Source organism: Vulpes vulpes, chromosome 12 (assembly GCF_048418805.1).
Source record: "Vulpes vulpes isolate BD-2025 chromosome 12, VulVul3, whole genome shotgun sequence".
In the NCBI taxonomy this organism is placed as follows: domain Eukaryota; kingdom Metazoa; phylum Chordata; class Mammalia; order Carnivora; family Canidae; genus Vulpes; species Vulpes vulpes.
This window is the reverse complement of record NC_132791.1, coordinates 176,097,461-176,118,699: the sequence shown is the minus strand read 5'-3', so window position 1 is coordinate 176,118,699 and position 21,239 is coordinate 176,097,461. Positions and strand designations below refer to the sequence as shown.

At 37.8% G+C, this 21,239-nt stretch overlaps 1 protein-coding gene across 1 annotated transcript in view; it reads left to right on the top strand.

The window, feature by feature from the left end:
- Window positions 1–21,239, top strand: part of CNTNAP4 (contactin associated protein family member 4) — a 242,524-nt gene that overhangs the window by 67,861 nt on the left and 153,424 nt on the right. Inside the window, exon 3 of the mRNA XM_025993077.2 lies at window positions 5,320–5,513. Within this exon, the coding sequence (XP_025848862.1) occupies window positions 5,320–5,513 (194 nt within the window). The remainder of the gene's footprint in view (window positions 1–5,319; window positions 5,514–21,239) is intronic.

Below are 21,239 nucleotides of genomic sequence, written 5' to 3'. Positions count from 1 at the left end.
CCACCCAGGCATCCCAGGAAGTGACTTTTAAAATGAGATCCTCACAGAGATTTACATTATTCCTAAAATAAGTAATTTCTTACCTACACTAAAATGATTTTTATAACATCAGGAAAATTTAATTTGCATAATATTAGGAAAACTTACTTAGCTTCTGTAAATCTTTTTTTAAAGTTTTATTTGAAAAGAAGAGATGTTAGAACATTTCATTTCACTAGATAATTTTAGTAATTAAGCTTAATATGATGCATAAAATTTCTAGTAGAGTGTTTAATACACAATAGGCACTAGACAATTTGTAGTTTGCTTTTCTTTCCTTATGATTCACAGCAACATATTTCAGAGAAGCAGGTTCCCCGGGAAACTGATGTTTAAAAGTGGTAGGCAACAGATACAAGAGATGCTGTATTTGTAGTCATTTGGGAACTAAGTATTTTCAAAGCTGAATTTAGTGCTGTGATCATAAATCTTTATTAGGAGTCAATAGTAGTAATAATTGTTTTATAATTTAAAGAGTAACAACTACCATGTATCCACATGTTTGCTTTGTGTGAGAGAAATCAATAGGCACTATAATACGTTTTTTTTTTTTTTAAATTAATTCTTAGAGCAGTACTACAACATTTAATTTAAAAGTCTCATCAATGGGGAGGATTTTCAGTTTTAAATGTGAGGTTTCAGGCTATGATATGAAGAGCAAGCAAATGTTTTTGTTTGGATAGACTTATGACAATTTATTATGCCAAGTCTCAATGATGAGGCCACAGCTGGAGAGAAAGGAGGGTGAAATAGGAAGAAAATGGGCTGAGCGGACAGGACTCTTGTTTTTGTTTTGTGGGTTAAGTGTCAACCATTGAATAGATGGGGTTATGAAGAGATGGTCTTTGCTCTGTAGGTGTTGGTCTACTGCAATGGTGAACATACGGGCATATTAAAAACATCATTAAGGGCAGCCCGGGTGGCTCAGCGGTTTAGCGCCGCCTTCAGCCCAGGGTGTGATCCTAGAGACCCGGGATCGAGTCCCACGTCAGGCTCCCTGCATGGAGCCTGCTTCTCCCTCTGCCTGTGTCTCTGCCTCTCTGTCTCTCTCTCTCCCTGTTGCTCGTGAATAAATAAATTAAATATAAAAAAAACATTAAGGACGAATAATACTTGATGGACAGCTAAGAGATTTGTTTAATAGACAAAATAAGGAATTCTTTTATTTTATAGTGATTTAGAGTTTACGGTTGGCTGGAATTAGCTCTCATTTTTTTTCTTTGAGTTAGCTCTCATTTTTTTTTCTTTTGTAAAAAGTAAATATGAAAACAGCATGGCTCCAGAAAGCTAGGTGCTTTGGTGATGGCCATACGGCTGGTTAATCTAACGTCAGCTTTCATTTCCTCTCACTCCTGTTCCTGCTTGTCCCCACAGACTACCACCACCAGAGTTGCCGTGTTCTGCCCATTTCTGTATCTATATCTATATACCTGGACCTTTACCTCTAAGTTTGCATCTTCCACATTACTCTTTAGAGTTTGTTTTAAAATTGGAACAAGCATAACACTCCATCACATACTTAGACCACGTGCATCTGCAGAGCCGAACAGCTTAAAACCCTGTGGGGAATCTCTGGATTCCCTGTGGCCAATTTAACGTGGTAAAGCCCAGGAGCATCTGAATTTCCATTACTTTATTGGTGCACCTCGTTAATGATATAGCTTAATTTGCATATCAGTAGTACCTTTTCACCGCAGGTGAGAAATTGAAATGTTCAAGGTCAATTAACTGCGAATGTTTCAAGTGGGGTAGTGCAGCTGTAACAGTGCACGGTGCTGGGAAGAGGGAGCGGTCAGTGAGAGGTGCCTCTTTCTCCTGATGAGAATTGATGATCCAATTTTAACTCACCAGAGTCATGCTGATTCTTTTTTTCCTCACTGTGCTCCTCTCATGTGTTCACTTTTTAAATACTGGTCTATCAAGGGGTGTCAAAATGCTAGAGAAAGATTATGAAATTCTATATTAAAAAGTTTATAGACCATTGAAATTAACTAGAAAGAGCAAGACACAAAACAATCAGCATTTTCCCAGAGGTATAAGCTGATAGAGATAAAATTCCTAACGTTGAAATGTCAGGTTAAGATGATGACCGGCTGAGGGCACTTCATTCACTCTTTTCCAACTTTTCTATGTTAAAAAAATAGTAAGGGCAGCCTGGGTGGCGCAGCGGTTTAGCGCCGCCTGCAGCCCAGGGCCTGATCCTGGAGACTGGGGACCGAGTCCCACATCGGCTCCCTGCATGGAGCCTGCTTCTCCCTCTGCCTGTGTCTCTGCCTCTCTCTCTCTCTCTCTCTCTCTCGCTCTGTGTCTCTCATGAATAAATAAAATAAAATCTTAAAAAAAAAAATTAAAAAATAATAAAAATCCAAAGAGATAGGCAGTTGTAGCAGTAAGAGGCCTGAGGATGCGTGGTTAACGTCAGACAGACCTCAGGAGACTGTCAACTTTGAAACTTGGGTAGATCCTGAGGATGAATAGTAAAATTAGAGAGGACAGTAGAGGGAAATAGTTACCCATTCACCACTTTCCTCCTGTGTCCGTACTTCAGAGACACGGTCTTTGTTAACTTGAGGGAGGAGAGTTGGCTCTTCTACTACCTGATACCTAATTCTAGGGGTCCCCTACCTATATCAGCAGCATCTTTCCTACATCCATTGGGAATTCCTGATTCCATTTATCATAACGATCTGAGAGGCACTGTTGATCCTGGTTAAGAGCACTGTGCCTCTTCCTGCTCTGCAGACTACAGCAAGGTGTTCAGACTCTCTGTGTAACTTATCCTCTATTCACGAGGCTGCTTTGAGAATCAAATACCAATGCCTTCACACCGTGCCTGACACAAAGTACTTACTGGCTCAATAAATATTGAATAATACCACAGTAGAGTAAGTAGAGGAGGTAGGATGGAGTTCCATTACATCCTGAGAAGTGGAATATGAAGGAAAATTTGGGTTAGCTTTAAAGATGATGGTATGGGAGCAGTTTCCACTGAAGGTTCAGGAATTTTCTGAGCTGTTTGTGGCAAGGCACTATTTAAGGTGGTCTTCATATCATTCAAGAACAGATTATTCTCTTCCATGTAGATAACAGGCCTCAAGAGGAGGGGATGTCCCTTATGGACACCAGAACTGTGCTGGATAAATGACACCAAGACACCAAACATGCAGCCAGAGACCATGTCTACCAAAAAGCCCTCCTGCTCAGAATATGAGAATATTGTCTTCTAACCTAAACATTGTAGATGGTGTTGGTGACCAAGAGAACTCTACCCATCCAGGTCACTGGCCAAAAGTTGTAGTATGTATAAAATATTCTAGGTCAAAAAGAGAGTATTATACTTTTGATGTATGGAGTGGAAGACACTTTTTGAACAATGACTTATTTCAAGAAAAAAGAACATTTGAGGGGGGAGAAAAGGGCCTTGTTATAAAGACAATGTAGTGAGTAACTTGGGAATCATGCACTAACATAAGAAGGAGTTAGTACCGTGCTTCAACCATAGTCACCCTGGGGCCGGGTACCAGACAGTTAGGGACAAGCCCTGAGCTCTGGAGCCCCTTCGCATTAGTCCACAGGGAGCCCACAGAGCCTCACTAACTGTGCCCCACTTGCCATGTATAAGCTGACCCCGTAGCTCTGAGTTGTGCTCATTCTTTCTGAGGGTGCTTATCACACCGTGTGCCCCTGCCTGGCAGGCTTCTCTTTGGAGCTCTTGAAGACTTCTGCTTTTCCTCTGTCAGAGACTCATTGTGTTGTATCTGCCATCAAAAGAATTTTTAAGCCTTATAAACAATTGTTAACACAGATTTGTCCTTTTAGGTTCCATGGTGGTAAGTACCACACAATAATAGCAAACATTTATTTGGCACCTCTTTGCATTAGGGCATGTACTCAGTGAATGTACTCAGTGAAACAGGGCATGTACTCAGTGAAACAGGGCATGAATGTCAATAATGCTTGAATAAAAATAGTTAGCAAATTAATGTAATCTTCTATTTAAATGTTAGACCTTATATCCGAGCCTCAAGGTAGATGACAAAATGAAAGAAAGAAAACATGTGCTAATATTATTTGGGGTTTTATGTAATAGATGTTGTATTTTAATAAATAGTGAATATTAGGTAATTATGGATTTAAGAAGGTATTAAGCCCTATTTCATATATATATGCACATATATATATGATTTGTACATAAACCATTCTCTATTATCAATGTCAATATTACTTAAGATAAATACATTTCCCAAATTAAGGCCTTATTGTACTAAACTGAAAGACATGCAGTAGTTACATCTCTAATATTCTGGTGTGCAGTGAATAAAAAAAATATAAGTCCTGCTCTACCTATACATCCTTGAATATACAATAGGTTCTTATTTTTCACTCTTGAGTGCTTAGGCACACTTTACTTTATGGCCTTTTCCCTGGCTGTGCCTCCCCCACCTCTCACCCACCACCCGCTTCCCTAGACAGGATAGAACCAGTGGCATATTGGTGAATTGCCTGGGGTGGGAGTGGTTGCTTATTTGTAGTTTGCCAATTTCTGTGTTTTAAATATTCCCACCACAGCCAGTTGTGAACATGGCTATATTTAACAATCAGCTTGCAAAATTCCTGAAAATTTAATTGCTTCTCATACACTGTTGCCAGCCAGCTCCAGCCTTCTACTGGAGAGAACTCTCTTCCATCATTTATTGTATTATTGTTCCCTGCACCTGTCTCACCATTAACACTGGTGCCTCACGCATGCTTTTTTTCAACGTCTGTTCCGTCCATAAGGCTGTAAACACAGCAAGGATGGGGACTATGCCTTGACCATCTGTATTCTCAGGCTTTTAATGCTGTATTTCTTTATTCAGGAAGTTTGAACATGATCAGATGCCAAAGGTAGTTTTCTAGTTCTACCCCATTGTGAACTATGATTGAAGGTTAAATCATTACCTAATCATGTATGGGCAGTAAACCTGCTAGTTCCAAGTGTAGACGTGAATGTCCACCTGTCAAATTAAGCGTTTTAAAATTCAGTAAGATCCTTGGTTCTCCCCAGTGTCAGGAAGTCTAAATACCTACAAATGAATATAATTAACACAGGTTTCATCTATTCATACTAAATTCTTGTTTTTCTATATTATTCTACGTTATGAGAAGTTTCATATTTTGGAAATCTGAATTTATTAAATTCCATACAGGAGTACAGTTTTACTGGTTTTTCTAGTCCACTAACAGATTTTTAACTAATCTTTTGCCCATTTTTTTTTTTTGTTTCTATTTGCATAAAAGGGGCTGGTGGCTGGTCTCCACTTGTATCAAACAAATACCAGTGGTTGCAGATTGACCTTGGAGAGAGAATGGAGACTACGGCTGTGGCCACCCAGGGGGGATATGGAAGCTCCAACTGGGTGACCAGCTACCTTCTGATGTTCAGTGACAGTGGCAGGAACTGGAAACAGTATCGACAAGAAGACAGCATCTGGGTACGTTTCCTTGACAAAATACATAGTCTCTTAGGGAAAGAAGTAGGGTCATCCCTTCATGTTGTTAACAAATCTTCTAAACTAAGTTGAGAAATGGAATTTTTGAAATTACTTAGAAAATATTTTTCAAGAAAAAATACATTAATATTCATTTCTAATACATTTCGTGCTATAACTTACGAAAGTACTAAAGGTAAATTTATCTCAGAGGCCTCAGAAATTGGAAAGAAACTTATTTTTCTACTACATAGAGTGGAAATCTAAGAAATAAAGAAAACTTATAAAAATTTTTTTAAGCTTTGTCCAGTAACACAGTGGTTTTGCATTGTTTTTATTTAAATCTTGGTTAAAAGAATTTGCTCCTTTTATTTCCTCTGATGACTCAGAGATTTCTGAACATCTCCCTCTCTCTAGTATATACAGGGTTTGTATATGCAATATTTGGAATATTTATATGTGATACACACACACATACATATGATTTGTATATAAACCATTCTCTATTCTTTTAAAAGTGTGTAAGTGGTGTAAAATGTAGTGTATTATGGGTAGGGGCATAGCTCCTATAAGAGACTGACAAGGAGGCAGTTTTTAATAAAGTGAGTGGTATTTGTAGGTGGCTGATTGTATATAAACACCTGGTGGAAGAAGGAAGCAATAGGCAGTTTGCTTTGTGGTGAAGAAAGGACTTCTTTGCTAGTAGAAGGGTATTGGTTTGGATCCTCTGTGGGCTGGGGACAACATACTGCAGTAAAAGAACTTTTTTTTTTTTTTCCTCTGGCTGAGCTGCTGGAACCAGAGAAAATGAGTAACTTAATGAAGCATCATTCTTAGCACACAGATAATTTGGAAGCCTATTTGGGCACATAATGATAATTTTCTTTGATCAGTCAATTGCCTCTCTTTTGAAAGTTCCTAGAACTCAGTTATACATTATCAACTCATGGAAGAAATGGACTGTGATTCACTCACCTTTGTATCTCTAAAGCACTTGGTGACCATTCAACGCATGTTTATTGATGTAAATTGAATTGAGAAGAAGTAACCCTGCTCTTTCTCTAGAGAGAACAACAGTCAGGATAGAAGATGTTGCCTATAAGCATTTTTAAGAAAAGCTGCCTTTAAAATCCAAAGCAAGCTGAAGTGTAGAAGAACAAGGAAAAACTGGGTATTATGGTTGAATTAATTTCATGAGAACCATTCAAACTAGGGGTAAAATAAACAGTGATTATGAACCAATAACAATGAAAGCTTAATGAGGTGTTTATTTTAACTAGGTGTTTAGATTATCTTTTACTCTTTTTCTAAATTAAGCATTGGATTTTAAACTAGATAAGTAGAGGCTAATTCATGCTAATATTTAGCTGTGTTAAGTAAAGCATTGTTTTTGGCATTTCTTAAAATGATGGATGAACCATGAAAATTGTTTCTCTGTTAATTAAACTGGGGAAAGACAAACCTAGACCGTGCCATTTGCCTTTTTTTTTGCTTAGTCATATTAAAGATGAGGTGCTCAGATACTGGAGCACCTGAGTGGCTCAGTTAAGGGTCTGACTCTTGGTTTAGGCTCAGGACATGATCTCATGGGTCATGAGGCTGAGCCCCTTATTGCACTCTGCACTTAGTGAGAGTCTGCTTGAGATTCTTTCCCTCTGCTCCTCCCCCTGCTAACATATATGCATGCTTTCTCTCTCTCTCTCTCTCTCTCTCTCTCTCTTTTTTAAAGATTTTATTTATTTACTCGTGAGAGACACACAGAGAGAGGCAGAGACAGAGGCAGAGGGAGAGTAAGCCAGAAGCAGGCTTACTGCAGGGAGCCCAATGTGGGACTCGATCCTGGGACCTGGGTATCACCACCTGAGCCAAAGGCAGATGCTCAACTACCGAGCCACCCAGGTGCCCCTGTCTCTCTCTTTCAAATAAATGAACACATTTTTAGAAAAGGTGAGGTAGTCAGCATGAAATAGATGCATAATGATATCCTTAACTAATCCAAACCAATCAACGTAAAGACAGATGGCATCTATCACAATTAATTGTCAAGGTAATACTATCTTTTAGATTATGGTATAATTTGTTGGTTTACTCACTGTGCTCCTCTCTTGAATGTTGAACACCCTAAAAATAGAGGCTGTGGCTTCCAACCTTTCATTTCAGCATCCCAAATCTTTAGAGTTCCTGGCATGTTAAACCATAAGAGACACTTAACTATAGGAAATAAACTGTGGGTTGCTGGCGGGGAAGTGGTTTGGGGGATGGGGTAACTAACTGGGTGATGGGCATTAAGGAGGGCATGTGATGTAATGAGCATTCAGTACCTAGTGTGGCACATGGCTTTTGTTGAGTGTATTACAGAAAAAAAACCAAAACAAAACAATGAATGAATAAGTAAATTTGAATACATTATTGATCTCCTAATCTGGGTCTAACTTTATAAAAAAACTTCTGGGAGGTATAAAAAGAACTCATGTTAATGTCCTCAGTGAGATAAAACACATTGAAACAAACCAAAAAATGATTCACAGAAGCATGCAAATATGGGGTACAGACTTCTAGAGATTTGGAAATTGGTGAACTATACTGATCATTTGACTGACTTTGTTAAAAAGGCGGGGCTCACATGGGTATTGAAAAAAGCATGATGACTTAGATTATGGAAGGATTAAGGAAGCTGAATGATACTTTTGGATATGATAAAGAAAATTGATGGATAACTTTGGATGTCAAGATCAAAATTAATATTCTACAGCAGGCAGCATGCGTACACATAAGACAGATGAAGTTATGGTGTAGCTAAAACAACCCAAATCTCATACCGCACACACATCCTCAGGCCACCTGTTTATCCCAGGAAGGCTGCAGAGTTCTATTCTACTCCAGTTACTCAGGTGCCACTCTAAGGGAAGCTCCCTTTCTGTGAATCCACAATTGCCAAAGCAGAAAAAAAATGAAACATGGTGAATTGTACCCAGTTCTTGACGTTTCACCTGGAATAACACAGATCACTTCAATTTGGGTTGTTTGTTTAGTCAAAGTATAATTTTTAATTGATGTGCATAGTAAGGAATTTAACCCTTTGTTGTATTTTACAAATATATAATTCCCAAATTCTTTTGCTTTACTTGGTATGTTTTTGCCCCTTTTTAAAAAGGAACTCTGGGTTGTATACAGACAATACAAAACATGCCAATTTTCTTTAAGAGCTTCACATTCTGCTCCAGATGATAGAAATAAATCCATGAAAGAGAGTTAGGAAACACATAAGCCATTATACAAGTGTGTGATGGAAAGAGAAAGAAAAGACAATTGTGAATTTAGAAACAAATAAAATAAAACCCATCAACACGGATTGAAATGCTGCTGTGAGGATCCTCACTCTCCCTTCATTTGATCCTGCCTTGAGCACTGGGGAAAACAATGACTTCTGTGTACCTGAAACAATTAATAAAATGCCCTGATGCTTCTTAAAAATAATCTTTAAAAAGAAAGGCAAAATATTTTATTTATTATCTATACAGGTCACACACATATTTAATTGAGCTGTAAACTTGACAGGTATATGATATTTTGTACAATTATGCATTAAAACATTTCTTTAGAAAAGATTTATAGTCCAAGCTCATAAATGTAATTTATACAAAGTACTCTAGTAGATGGCATATAAATATTTCACAAAAAATTAGAAGATGCAAGGCACTAAAATTGTTCCTTTCAAATTGAAGATAAAATAAAATCCCTCAACATCTATGATCAAAAGACTTTTCAGCCAGTTTATTGTAAGTGATTGAAAAAGTAAATGTAAGGTGTAATTTTCACTCATTTAAGAACAATTGCTGAATATCATGAAAGTAACATCTTAGAGACTATTTTAAATAGATTGTGCAGGAACTTTATAGCTAAATTATTTAAATTGTCTCTGATATATGCCCAAGATTCAGACTATATAGACAAGGAAGGGGATGTTACAGTTTTATGAATTATTTAGGTAAATATGATTGTTATACATGGAATAGTTTGCTTTTTTTTTTTATGGATTTCATCCAAACAAAAAAACCTGTAGTCTATTTCTAAGGTTAGTGTAGTTTTATCTTGTTTTTTAATTAGAAGTGTTTAATGTCGTGATTCTGGGTTTGGCTTAAGGTTAGTGTAGTTTTATCTTGTTTTTTAATTAGAAGTGTTTAATGTCGTGATTCTGGGTTTGGCTTATGAAAAACCCAGGGCCTGTGTGACATAGCATATTTAATTGGGTAGAAGTATCGCCTGTCACAAGATATTCACACCATTATCAACTGTGAATGATTGAGTTGTCAACTGTCAAAGCCAGACAGGACAGAAACACTCCCTGCAAAGATTTTAACGTGTATTTGTTTCAAATCAAATAAATATGTGACTGGGGACGCTTAACAGAAAACCCGAGGAGGCAGGAATACATGTGGGAGAGGTGCTATAAGCTTGGTAGACTCCCTGCCTTGCAAGGCACAGTTTTTCTAGCCCTTTCCCTCTGTCAAGCCCTTATTCTAGTGACTTGAGCCTGCAAAAATCATTTGTGGTGATGTGAAGTACAACCGTACTAATGCCATGTGTGTCAACATGTCAAACCATCAAGCTTAATGCATCGCAAGACTTGCCTCAGTCCTTGGACAAACGCCTGGAGAATGCTTTAAGCTCCATCTGCCTTTCAAGACGGCCTCTACTTCAATGCCAAAAAGACATTGTTAATGAAAGTTGTCTGTATCCCCAGGAAATCTCCTGTTTGTATTTCTATTTAACTATGAGTTTTTCACTCTTTTAAAAATGATTAACCTACTAGTGCATGATTAAAGGTGGCTGCATTTGGGGTTTTAATGTGGCTTCAAACATGGGTCAGAATGGTTAGTTTGTGAGGCACCTTCTCTATCATGGAGTGTGATTTCTTTTGCCTCCTTGCATCTGTGCTCATTTTATAATGTGCTATGTCAGTCCCTTGTCATAAACGTCTTTGGACACACATATATTGGAATTTTATAGCAATGTGGAATATACAAAATATATATATGCAAACCCCTATGAACTGCAGGCCCACGTATTTAGCGATATATGACAAATGGTACTGTTGTTTCACATTCTTCAAAATGATCTGTCTCTAAGCAAGCAAGATAAAAATCATTTGAGGAGAGTGATTAGAGTTAGGAGACTGGATTTGGTGTCCTTTTCAGACTGCACACTGAAATCATCATTCTCAAATCATCAACCAGGGAACAACATATGTTAAATACACCTTCCAGTTGTATCTCACATTCTCCCATATGACCATTCAGTGGCAGTGACATCACCCATTTTTCTCCATTCCGTCTTGCCATTGCCATGATATGATGTGGTGGATGTCTACTTCTGGCTTGTGTAGTTCCCCCATCATGGGAAGCTATGTTTGGAGTTCTCTCTCAGGATAATTCTGTCCCTTTTAAATGCCCCTTTTGTTGTTAAGACCTAGGCAACTAGGTCTTCTAAAAAACCAACATGTTACACTCTTAGTAATTTATCTTCCCACATGTAAATAACAACATAGACAATAGAAAAGAAATATACACTCCACCTAAATTAGAACCAAATGCATATCAAGGAAAAACCTGAAGGAAACCTAAAGGAAAATGTACAAGATATATAAAAATAATGTTTAGAATATTATCAAAGGACTTAAGATGTGATTAAGTGCAAGGTCATACCTGTTTTGAAGTGGAAAACAGTATCATAAAGCTACTCATTCTAACCTAAAATAACTCATGAAAGTGAAATTGTTGTGAATTTCATGTATAAAAAGTATATATGAGAAAATAGGTAAGTTAGCAAAAATAACAATAGGAAGGAGAATCTACATGTTAGGAAATTCTATAAATCTGTATTAATTAAAACACTTTGATACTGGCACAGTAAAGCCTGGTTAAAGAAAAAAGAGAACAAGTGTTCTTTACTATATCTAAATACATTTAGGGATTTGCCTAAGATAGATGTAGCATTGAAAATATATGAGGAAATGTAAGTTAGTCAGTATAGAACTTAGCCATGGTTTTGAGGACAACAAAAATATTTTTATGTCAAAATAGATTCTGGGTGAGTTGAATATGTAAAAATGATACAGACGTAGAAAAAAGTAATAAAAGAAAACACAAATGATGAATAGACACACATAATAGTGGAAGGCACATGTCTTTCTAAGCAAGAAAACCAAACCCAGATGCCATTGAGGGAAAGATGAAAAATGAGATAATTTTTAGAAAGCTGCATGAAAAAATAGCATAAACATTAAAAGAAAGAGTATAAATTGGAAATTATTTTTAGCTTGTACGATAGCAATGCCCACTTTGAATTCACCAGCAGCAGTGGTTGGGTTAAGATTGATATTCAGGTTGACAATGAACAAACAGACTTTATTCACCTACAAGTTTACTTAGATTTGAAAAGGGATAAAGGGCAGGCAATAGTACAGCATGAATAGCATTCATAATAGCATATTGGATGCTCAGTTGTACTGAACAGCTTCTAAATATCCCAACAACTTGAATTGGGGTAAACATGGTGACAATGGACAAGGCTGAGTGGGTGTGACCACCACAGATCAGGAAAGCTATCAGCTTCAGGGGATCTTCAGCTTTTATACCTTGCCAAATGCTAGAACTCCTCAGAGACACTTACCAACCCCTTTTGTGGTGTACCTGCATGTCATCACTCCCAGGTGACTCTCTGATACAGGATATATCTGTGGTTCCCAAATTTTACTGCTTATTTGAATTCTGATGCCCAGACAGCATCCATTCCAATTAAATAATGTTTGGGTGTGGGAACCCACGTATTGGGATTTAAAAAAAAAAGTTCCAAGTGATTCCAGTTTGCTGCAATGTATGGGAACCATTGGACTGCTCAATAAACAAACTTGACAACCAAGTAGATTCTTAGTTCAGTACAAAGCATAATCAGCAGGATACCAGTCTATCTTAGATCCAGTAGACTCCTGTGCCTTCCTTGAGTATACGTTGCAAGAAGGATTTGGCTGAAGATCAATGCCACATAAAAACAAAAAACAAACAAAAACAAACAAACAAACAAAAAAAGCTTTAAACCGGATGTTAACTCTGCCCTTCTAATGAGAAAGATCTCTGTTCTCCTAACGAGAAAGACCTACTATTATGTTAGCCACTAGCTATATAGAGCTATTTCAATTTAAAACTCAACTAAAATGAAATAAAATAAAAATAAATTTCTCAGTTGGACTAGCCACATTTTAAGTGCTCAATAAGTGTATTAAGCCAGTAGTTACTATTTTAGGCAGTTAGAGAACATACCCATTATCACAGAAAATTCTATTAGCACAGGTACAAAACATTCTTTAAAATTACTAATAAAAATAAAACTTTATTTTTTATTTATCTTTTTTATTTTTTATTCATTTTTAAATATTTTATTTTTAAGTCATCTCTACACCCAGCGTGGGACCGAAACTTACAACTCCAAGATCAGGGGTTGCATGCTCTACTGATTGAGCCAGCCAGGCAGGCACCCCTGAGGCTTTATTTAATTTTAATTTTTATTTTTTTTAAAGATTTATTATTTATTTATTCAGAGAGAGCGAAAGAGAGGCAGAGACACAGGTAGAGAGAGAAGCAGGCTCCATGCAGGGAGCCCGATGTGGGACTCGATCCCAGGACTCCAGAATCACACCCCAGGCTGCAGGCGGTGCTAAACCGCTGCGCCACCGGGGCTGCCCTGAAGCTTTATTTTTTTAAGAAAGGAAGCAAAATATAAACAAGCAGTTCATAGAAAGGAAAAGATAAATAAATATGTGAAAGTCTTTAACCTCATTCACTATTGAAGAAATGCAAATTAAAACAGGTGTCAGGTAACACTTCCTAAAAGACATAAATAAGAACGTTGGAACTACGGTGTTAAGACATAATTTGCCAAGTTGTTGTATATAACAAAATAATGTCTTCTTTAATTTTAATATGATTTTTCTTAAAACATTTTTAACTACTACATCAAAACCATGGTATTATGGATTCTACTGTTTAACACAAGAGAAAGCTAAAAATTGATTCTAAAGAAAAGTATTTAAAAAGCAAGTAGAATGAACTCTTATTATGGCCCAGATCTTCTGTCTCTAGGTTTGTAAATAATATAAGTTAAAATCTATAGATGAAAGAATGGAGGGATTATTTATTTGCTTGAATAAAAAATATATGCCATTATTCTAATATGTACTATATATTTATTCAATTAATCTTCACAACCCAATGAATTAGGAACTATGATAATGCCCAGTTTGCGTATAAGAAAACAAAGATGGGGAGGTTATTTTCCTAAGGCTGAATAGCTAGATGGGGAAGATTGTGATCCTCCAGAACCGGGCTTAAGTGTCCCCTATGCTGTATGTTCAAGTATTGTGAGTATGAAATCAACATTTGTTTAAATCAGGTTTTTAAAAAAGATTTTATGTATTTTTTTGAGAGAGATGGGCATACAAACCAGGGGGAGGTGCAGAGGGAGAAGCAGACTCCCTGTTGAGCAGGGCGCCCCACTCCCAGCTCCATCGTGACCAAGGATCATGACCTGTTCCAAAGGCAGACAGCCAAGCATCTGAGCCACCCAGGTGCCCCTGAAATCAACAATTTGAAGGAGAACCCAAATGATTTAAGACGCAGAAAACATTGCCATGAGGCGTGGGTGAAGAGGTACAGTCAAACTCTGTTGGTGGGAGAATAAATAGGTAAAAACTGTTTAAAAAGTAATGAATGTTTTTAGCGTATTGAAGGAAGGGAGTCCAAAACAATGATGCCTAATACTTTAAATCTATTCAAATACATAATCTACACCAAAAAGCAACTCAAACTCTAGGGATGTATCTTGTAAATTCACTTTCACTGTGCATTTGAAATGCATGCAAGGATATTCATTGCCACATTGTCTGTAGAAGCAAAATAATATTGATCCAATCCATCAGCAGTAGATCACTTGCCTAAGTAAATTACAGCACCTTCACACAATGAAATAATTTATGGCCATCAAGAACAGATGATGCAACAATATGCTTGCTGCTTCTGGAGTGAATTCCAAACCTGATGTAAAATTTTGAAGTGAGCCATCATTTGATAGTAAAAAAGTGAATCTTAAGGAAACGAAGACAAAGATATGGGTGGGGGGCTTTGGATGGAAAATATGTTTATTTATAAAGCACCGGTAAAGATTAGATTTAAATGATGTTTCAAATAAAATAATCTGGAAGTAGAAAAAAGAAAGGATGACAAATAGAGAACAGGTAGGAAATAATTCAATTATCAAATTTTTAAGAAAAATAGACTGTGGAAATGTCCTACTTGTTATATAATATGACATTTATTGATGATATAAAGATTATGGGAGTTATCAATGCAAAGCATCATATATTGTTTGTTAATATTTACTTTAGTAGTAGTTTAAAAATATATATGGTTGGATGGTACTCCTACATGCATGTCATCTAATCCTTGATCATATTATGACAGATTAAGAGAATACCTTAGTTCTGATGCTAAATTGGCCTCTGAGTCACTTCTCAGTCAAAAAACCAGAAATTACTCAGGCATCTGAAACTGCTAAATCATCAGAGGAAATTGGTTATAGGTGATGGAAAAGCTGATTGGCGAAATGTGAGATGGTGAGATAGCTCAGCTTAGGGACAGCAAGAAGATGCTGTAAGTCCAAGGACTACAGGGAAAATGAGATGGTTTGTGTTTCCAGAGCTTAGAGGCTAGCATTGTCCATTAATGCTAGAATATGGCAGGGGCTGCCCAGTAGAGGATTATGGAAGCAGGGGGTGACCTTTGTGATGTATTTTTGGAATAAAGGTGAGGTGCGGAGCTGGCAACCAAGAAAGAATTCTTGAGAAGTCTTTGGTGCAAAATGGTGGTTTTATTAAAGCACAGGGACAGGACCTGTGGGCAGGAAGAGCTGCTGCCCTGGGCCTGTGAGTGGTGGCTGATAATATACCTGGGAGTTGGGAGGGCTTTGGGGATAGTGTACTCTCTAAGGAATTTTGGAAGCAAGGTTTCCAGGACTTTGAGCGGCTAGCTATTGTTGGGGGAAAGGTCACTTATTACGGTCTAATAAAATCTGAGCCATGAGACCCTTTAGATGTATATCAGTGGGCCATATGCTTGGAGGATGATTACCAACATGTATTTTGGGGGTTTAGAGATAAAGGACATTTCTAAAGGATTTTTTTTTAAGATTTTATTTATGTATATCAGAGAGAGAAAGAGGTCAGAGACACAGGCAGAAGGAGAAGCAAACTCCGTGCTGGGAGCCTGATGTGGGACTCGATCCCGGGACTCCAAGATCACGCCCTGGGCCAAAGGCAGGTGCCAAACCGTTGAGCCACCCAAGGATCCCCATTGAAAGGAATTTTTATCTGTTAAAGTAGACTTACAGGCTCCTGGAGGTTGGGCTAAGATTGCCTACTTCTACCCTTAACAAAGTATGAACATCGAGGCAGTTGAGTCTGTAAAAGAATGTCCCTCTCCCTATTTCAAGGACTTGTCAGTGTGCTTTGTCCTCAGCTAGTCCTCTGTTCCCCCATCATGAGCCTTGTAAAAACTCAGCCACTACCAAGAAGCTGCCCAGGTAGAGCAAGAATGGGGAGAAATTTCCTGGCTCCTCTCTGCTTTTCACCTGCTCATTTGTCTCTAGCGCTCAGCTGGGAGCTTGCTAAGCCAAGAGCCTAGGGTTCTCCATCTGCATCACTCAACCTTCCTATGCCTCTGAACAGAGCAGGGAAATGGTGACACATGGCTCTCAGGGAAACAAGCAAATGACCAGTACCGCCCTAAGGGCAGCTCCCCTCCCTAAGCTTCTTTTCCTTTACTTCTAGAAGGAGGGGCCACGTAGAATCCAGGTGCTTACTGAGTGGTCTCTCATTCCCTGTCAGTTGCAAAATTGCATGCTTCCCCATCGACCCATAAAGAAAGTAGATCAATAATATTTTGATACTGAGGAAATTGAGGTTTAAGACTGTAAGTTCCCACCTAACTAGGGCCACCTTTATAAGGTTTACATTTAGCTCTTTTCTTCCTGCTGATATTGATAAGTACGCAAAGCTAGCAAAGAGCAGCATTCTGATACACCAAAAGAAGGGAATCCGCAGCGAACATTAAATCATTGGTTTAGGGTCATTTTTTACACGCCATCCACTCTCAGGCAGTAGAATGATGCTATTAGATTATGGATTCAATTCTTTGCTGTTTCTCAAAATATACATTGTAGCGCAAAGTCTAGATTTGCTTTCAGTGCGGGGAAGATGGCATTGCTGTGTTGTTCCTCATCAAAGATTTTGTAGATGCAGGCCACGGCTCACTGCAGAGGACCAGGTAGAAAGTTTATATGTGGATTAATACATGTACTTCTTGTTGCCTCTGGGATAGGGTAATTCCACACACTTGGTGTACAAAAATCAGCGCAGCCGCTATGATTTACTGAAATGTTTTGCTTGGCTGGTGACCTGAGGGCCTGTCCAGTCCCAAACTGGTGCGTTTCATTGACAGCTTTGTGTACCACAGCTCCCAAGTCCCATGCTCTCAGTCATCACTCTTAGGGCACTAACCAAGGTTCCTTGTGCTTTCACACTTCCCTTTTGGGTGTGCTCTTCATTCATCTGAGGTGTGCTTGCCAAATAGGCTTCAGTTCATCCCTTCCAATTCGAGGCCTTCCAGCCACTTGCTTTCTGGTCCCTTCTGTCCCATCACTTCTCCAGTCTTCGCTAACTCATCACCAGGGTCTTGTTTCCAGTGACATCTGCAATAGTGTTATTTCCAGGGAGTCCTTGTGGATTACTTTGCACGGTTTGCGTAAGCTTAATGAACTGATTTTCAAACACATTCATGTATTTTTCATTCTCTTCCACTATGTTTCCCTTATTCCAAATTATACACTCACCATAAATAAATACCCAAATGCTGCTGGCTAAAATGCATATGATGTATACTGTCTTTATTAAAAAATAAAATCATTTCTTAATTAAGGCTGTGAATTTCTAGGAGATAGCAACACCATGCTTTTTTGCTAATGTAGTTTAGAATAGATATTAATAATACCATGATAGTAAAAGGAAACACTTTGGTGATTACTTACTTCAGATCCAGAATACAATAATCTGGTGATGTGTCTCCTGGTTTACGAGGCAGAGGTCTGTGTATGTACTGAGAGGCATCCATATGATATTTTATATGAATACGTACAAGAAAAACTCTTAATTATAAGAACCAGGACTTGAACCAAATGGTTTTATCCACACATATTGCCAATTGTCTTTAGGAGTTAGACCTCATTGTCTAAGATTTGTTTTGTATATAATTATCTGCATCTTATTACTTTCAGAAATGTTCACAGAGAATAATCCTTTGGTTGATTTAGAAGAGTCCTGCTTTAGAAAAAATTCAAGTGTAAGGGCATTTGTGCAGAAGTAGCTGTGAGTATGAACAGAGGAATAGAGGAAGAAAAAATACTAGGAAATATTCTACAGAGCTGTGTCTATAAATCAGAGAGATGCAGCTCAAAAGAAATCATATTTGATTTGTATTCTGCAAATGAAATTTTTATTTGGCTTTGAACTCCTACCTTCTATTCTGTATTTCTTATTGTTATTATTAATCCTCATACCGAAAGGTTGTCTTCTCTTTGGAATCTTGAACATTTTAAGTACTTAATAATAGGGTTCTTTTTCAATAAGAAAGAGAGAAGAGAAAAATTGCTGGAGTAGTGCAAAGAGATCCTCAGGGAGCAATGGCTTTATTACAATATGTCAGAGTCATCATGAGTTGGGGGTGGGCTGGGGAATAGCAGTTTCAGGAAAAAAACTTGTATTTATTTTAGTGAGTTGGTGGAAAGTTGCAGAAAATTTTCCCAAGAGCTGCAAAGCTATTATGGTAATAGCAGTTCCATCCTTATACTCTGAAATAAAAAGAGGTAAATACATTTTTTTTCACTATGTCACTTTGGAAATAGATTTTCTGCCCTTAGATTAGAATAAATACATGAGTTAATTAAGCTCACAGTGGTGTTTATGCTCTGTTTAAAAATCTGCACATCAACAATGACAGGTAAATACTGAAACTTCTCTAAATTCGAAATTGTTCTATCCAGTACCCTTTTCCCATAAAATCAAATCCCTTGGATACATGTGTACACAAACATTGCATTTCCATGCTATTGACCAGGAAAAGAACTGCCACATAGCTCTGAGAGCCCAGCTCAGGCACCTATGTAGGAGTAGAGGATATAGATTCTTAGTATGATCCAGGGTTGGGACACTGTGGTGGAAGACAGCAGGACAAGGACACATGGGCTGGGAAGAGCATAGGGGAAGGAAAGTAGAGAGCTAGCACCACAACAGGGAGGAAGTGAAGTCTATGGGGTGCTGGTTATTAGTCAACATTATCCAGAGAAATAGAACCAACAGGATGTACATAGATTTATTTTAAGGAATTGGGTTATTGTGATTGGTGATTGTGGAGGTTTGACAAGTCCAAAATCTGCCAGTCTAGAGACCCACAGAAGAGTTGCAGTTTGAATTCAAACAGGGAATTCAGGCATTTTTCTATTAAGATCTTCCACTGATTGGATGATGCCCACCCAGATTCTGGAGAGTAATCTCCTTTATTCAAAAGTCTGCTGATTTCAATGTTAATCTAATCTAAAAATGCCTTCCCAGAGACATCAAGAATATGGTTTGACCAAATGTCTGAGTACTGGGACCTAGTCAAGTTGACTAGGCCTGACAAACTCCATAAAATTAACTATTACAGACATGGAAGGAGTCAAAGAAACAGGAGAATTATTGGGGCTGAAAAACGAATAAGAATAAGAGCAGAGAAATATCTGGTGGTCTAGGATCAAAGAGTAGAATACAAGCACTTAATGCTTTAAAAGTGGTACAATCACAGGAAGTGATTAAGGACCACGATGTGGACAGGGAAGTGTTAAAGAGGAGCATGCAAAGATTGTTTATGTCCAGCATGTTTTATAGAATCTCCAGTGGACATGGAAGCAGAGAGTTGGTGAGGGATTGCCATGAACATCAAATGACCCGTAGTTTGGGGAGAACCCAAGCTGAGGGGGACAGAATTTACTGTACCCTGCTGACATTCATAAAAGAGAGAAGAAATGTGTTTCCTCTCTTTTTTTATTTTGTTGACTTAGTTTCATGAGGAAGAAGGAAAAATTATATGAAATTCACAAGAGACCTATAAAAATATTAACCGACTCCATGGAAATGCAGCATTTGGGAAAAGTGTGCAAACTTCTCTTTAGGTACTGACGTGCGAATTTGGATATCACAGGACGTGCCAATCTCTTTTGGAAGCTCCCTCACAGTCACACCCAGAAATAATGTTTCACCCAGCTCTCTGGGCATCCATCCCTTAGCCAAGTCGAACTGATACATAAAATTAACCATCACAGATGCCTTTTACTCTGCAACATACCTCAGCTATTATAGGATCTAATTAAATCTGAGCCCTAGTTTCTGGTCCTTAAATCACTCCATTTCACAGAAGGACATGGGAAATAGAAGGGAGGAATGCAAGAGGATCATGATTTTTGGAAATGACTGTGGAAAGCATCCCAGGGAAGTTAACATATCCCGAAAGAGAATGCAATTAACAGGAACTCTCATATCTTACTTCACTTCACCACAATGTAGAGGTTAGATCATTTTCTTCCACTAGTCATCATCCTATTTATAATGTTCTTTTCTGTTAAAAATTTAAGTTGTAAAATTTATTTTATCTTTTAAACTTTCTTTGGAGTTTGAACTTGGCCTTGGTTTTATTTTCTTTTTCCATTTCAGATTTTAGCTGAGTCAACTCCAAAATATGCCACTCTTCCTCTCACCGGTTTTGTCTTTTTATTGCCACTCTACCTTGTACATTGCAGCCAGAGGTCACACTCTAATTACTTAGATGCTGTTTTATCATTCATATGAGATACATCTATTAATCATACTTTTCCTCCCAGTGGAACTGGAGATTAACCAAGCTGTGGTACTATACTGAGTGACTGCTGATACTTTACCTCTGATTTAGTAGTTATGTGCACACACATCAGTTTCAATCACTACTGACTGATCTGAGCTGGTTCTGACCAGGACAATGGTCCTCATCTTTCCTTTAAATTGATTCATGGATGTGTAATATTCTGATTTCCTGTACTGTACTTGGGTTAATGATATGTGAAGGATTTCTCTATGTGTAAGATCAGATTTAAAAAGATATGCTTAACATCTATATAATGGTGTAGATCTTGATGACCTCAGGGTGTGAAGTCCTTGACTAGGAGTATATTTGTCTGTCTAGTTTAATGATATTCACTCAAATACTTGATGTAGGAAGTCAGAGTTACTTAGTGAATGTTCTATATATTTTTTGAGAAAAATGTTCTCTCAACTGAAATTCTCAGATTTATTGCAGTAGCTAAAGACATTCTAGGTCTGTTGTATTCTGCTGGAAAATGTGTTCAAAATGACCCTATGCATTTAGGACCAGATATAGATTATAATTTATTTTAATTTGAATAAGATATAGTATCTAGAGGGAAATCTGGTGGGATTGAGCTTGATGATGCTTATGCTGAGGGAATCATACTGTTTCTGGCCTGAGCATCCAGGACCAGGATTTGTATATGGTGACAAACTTCAGACCTTTCTGTATCGCATAATTGGTCTTGGTC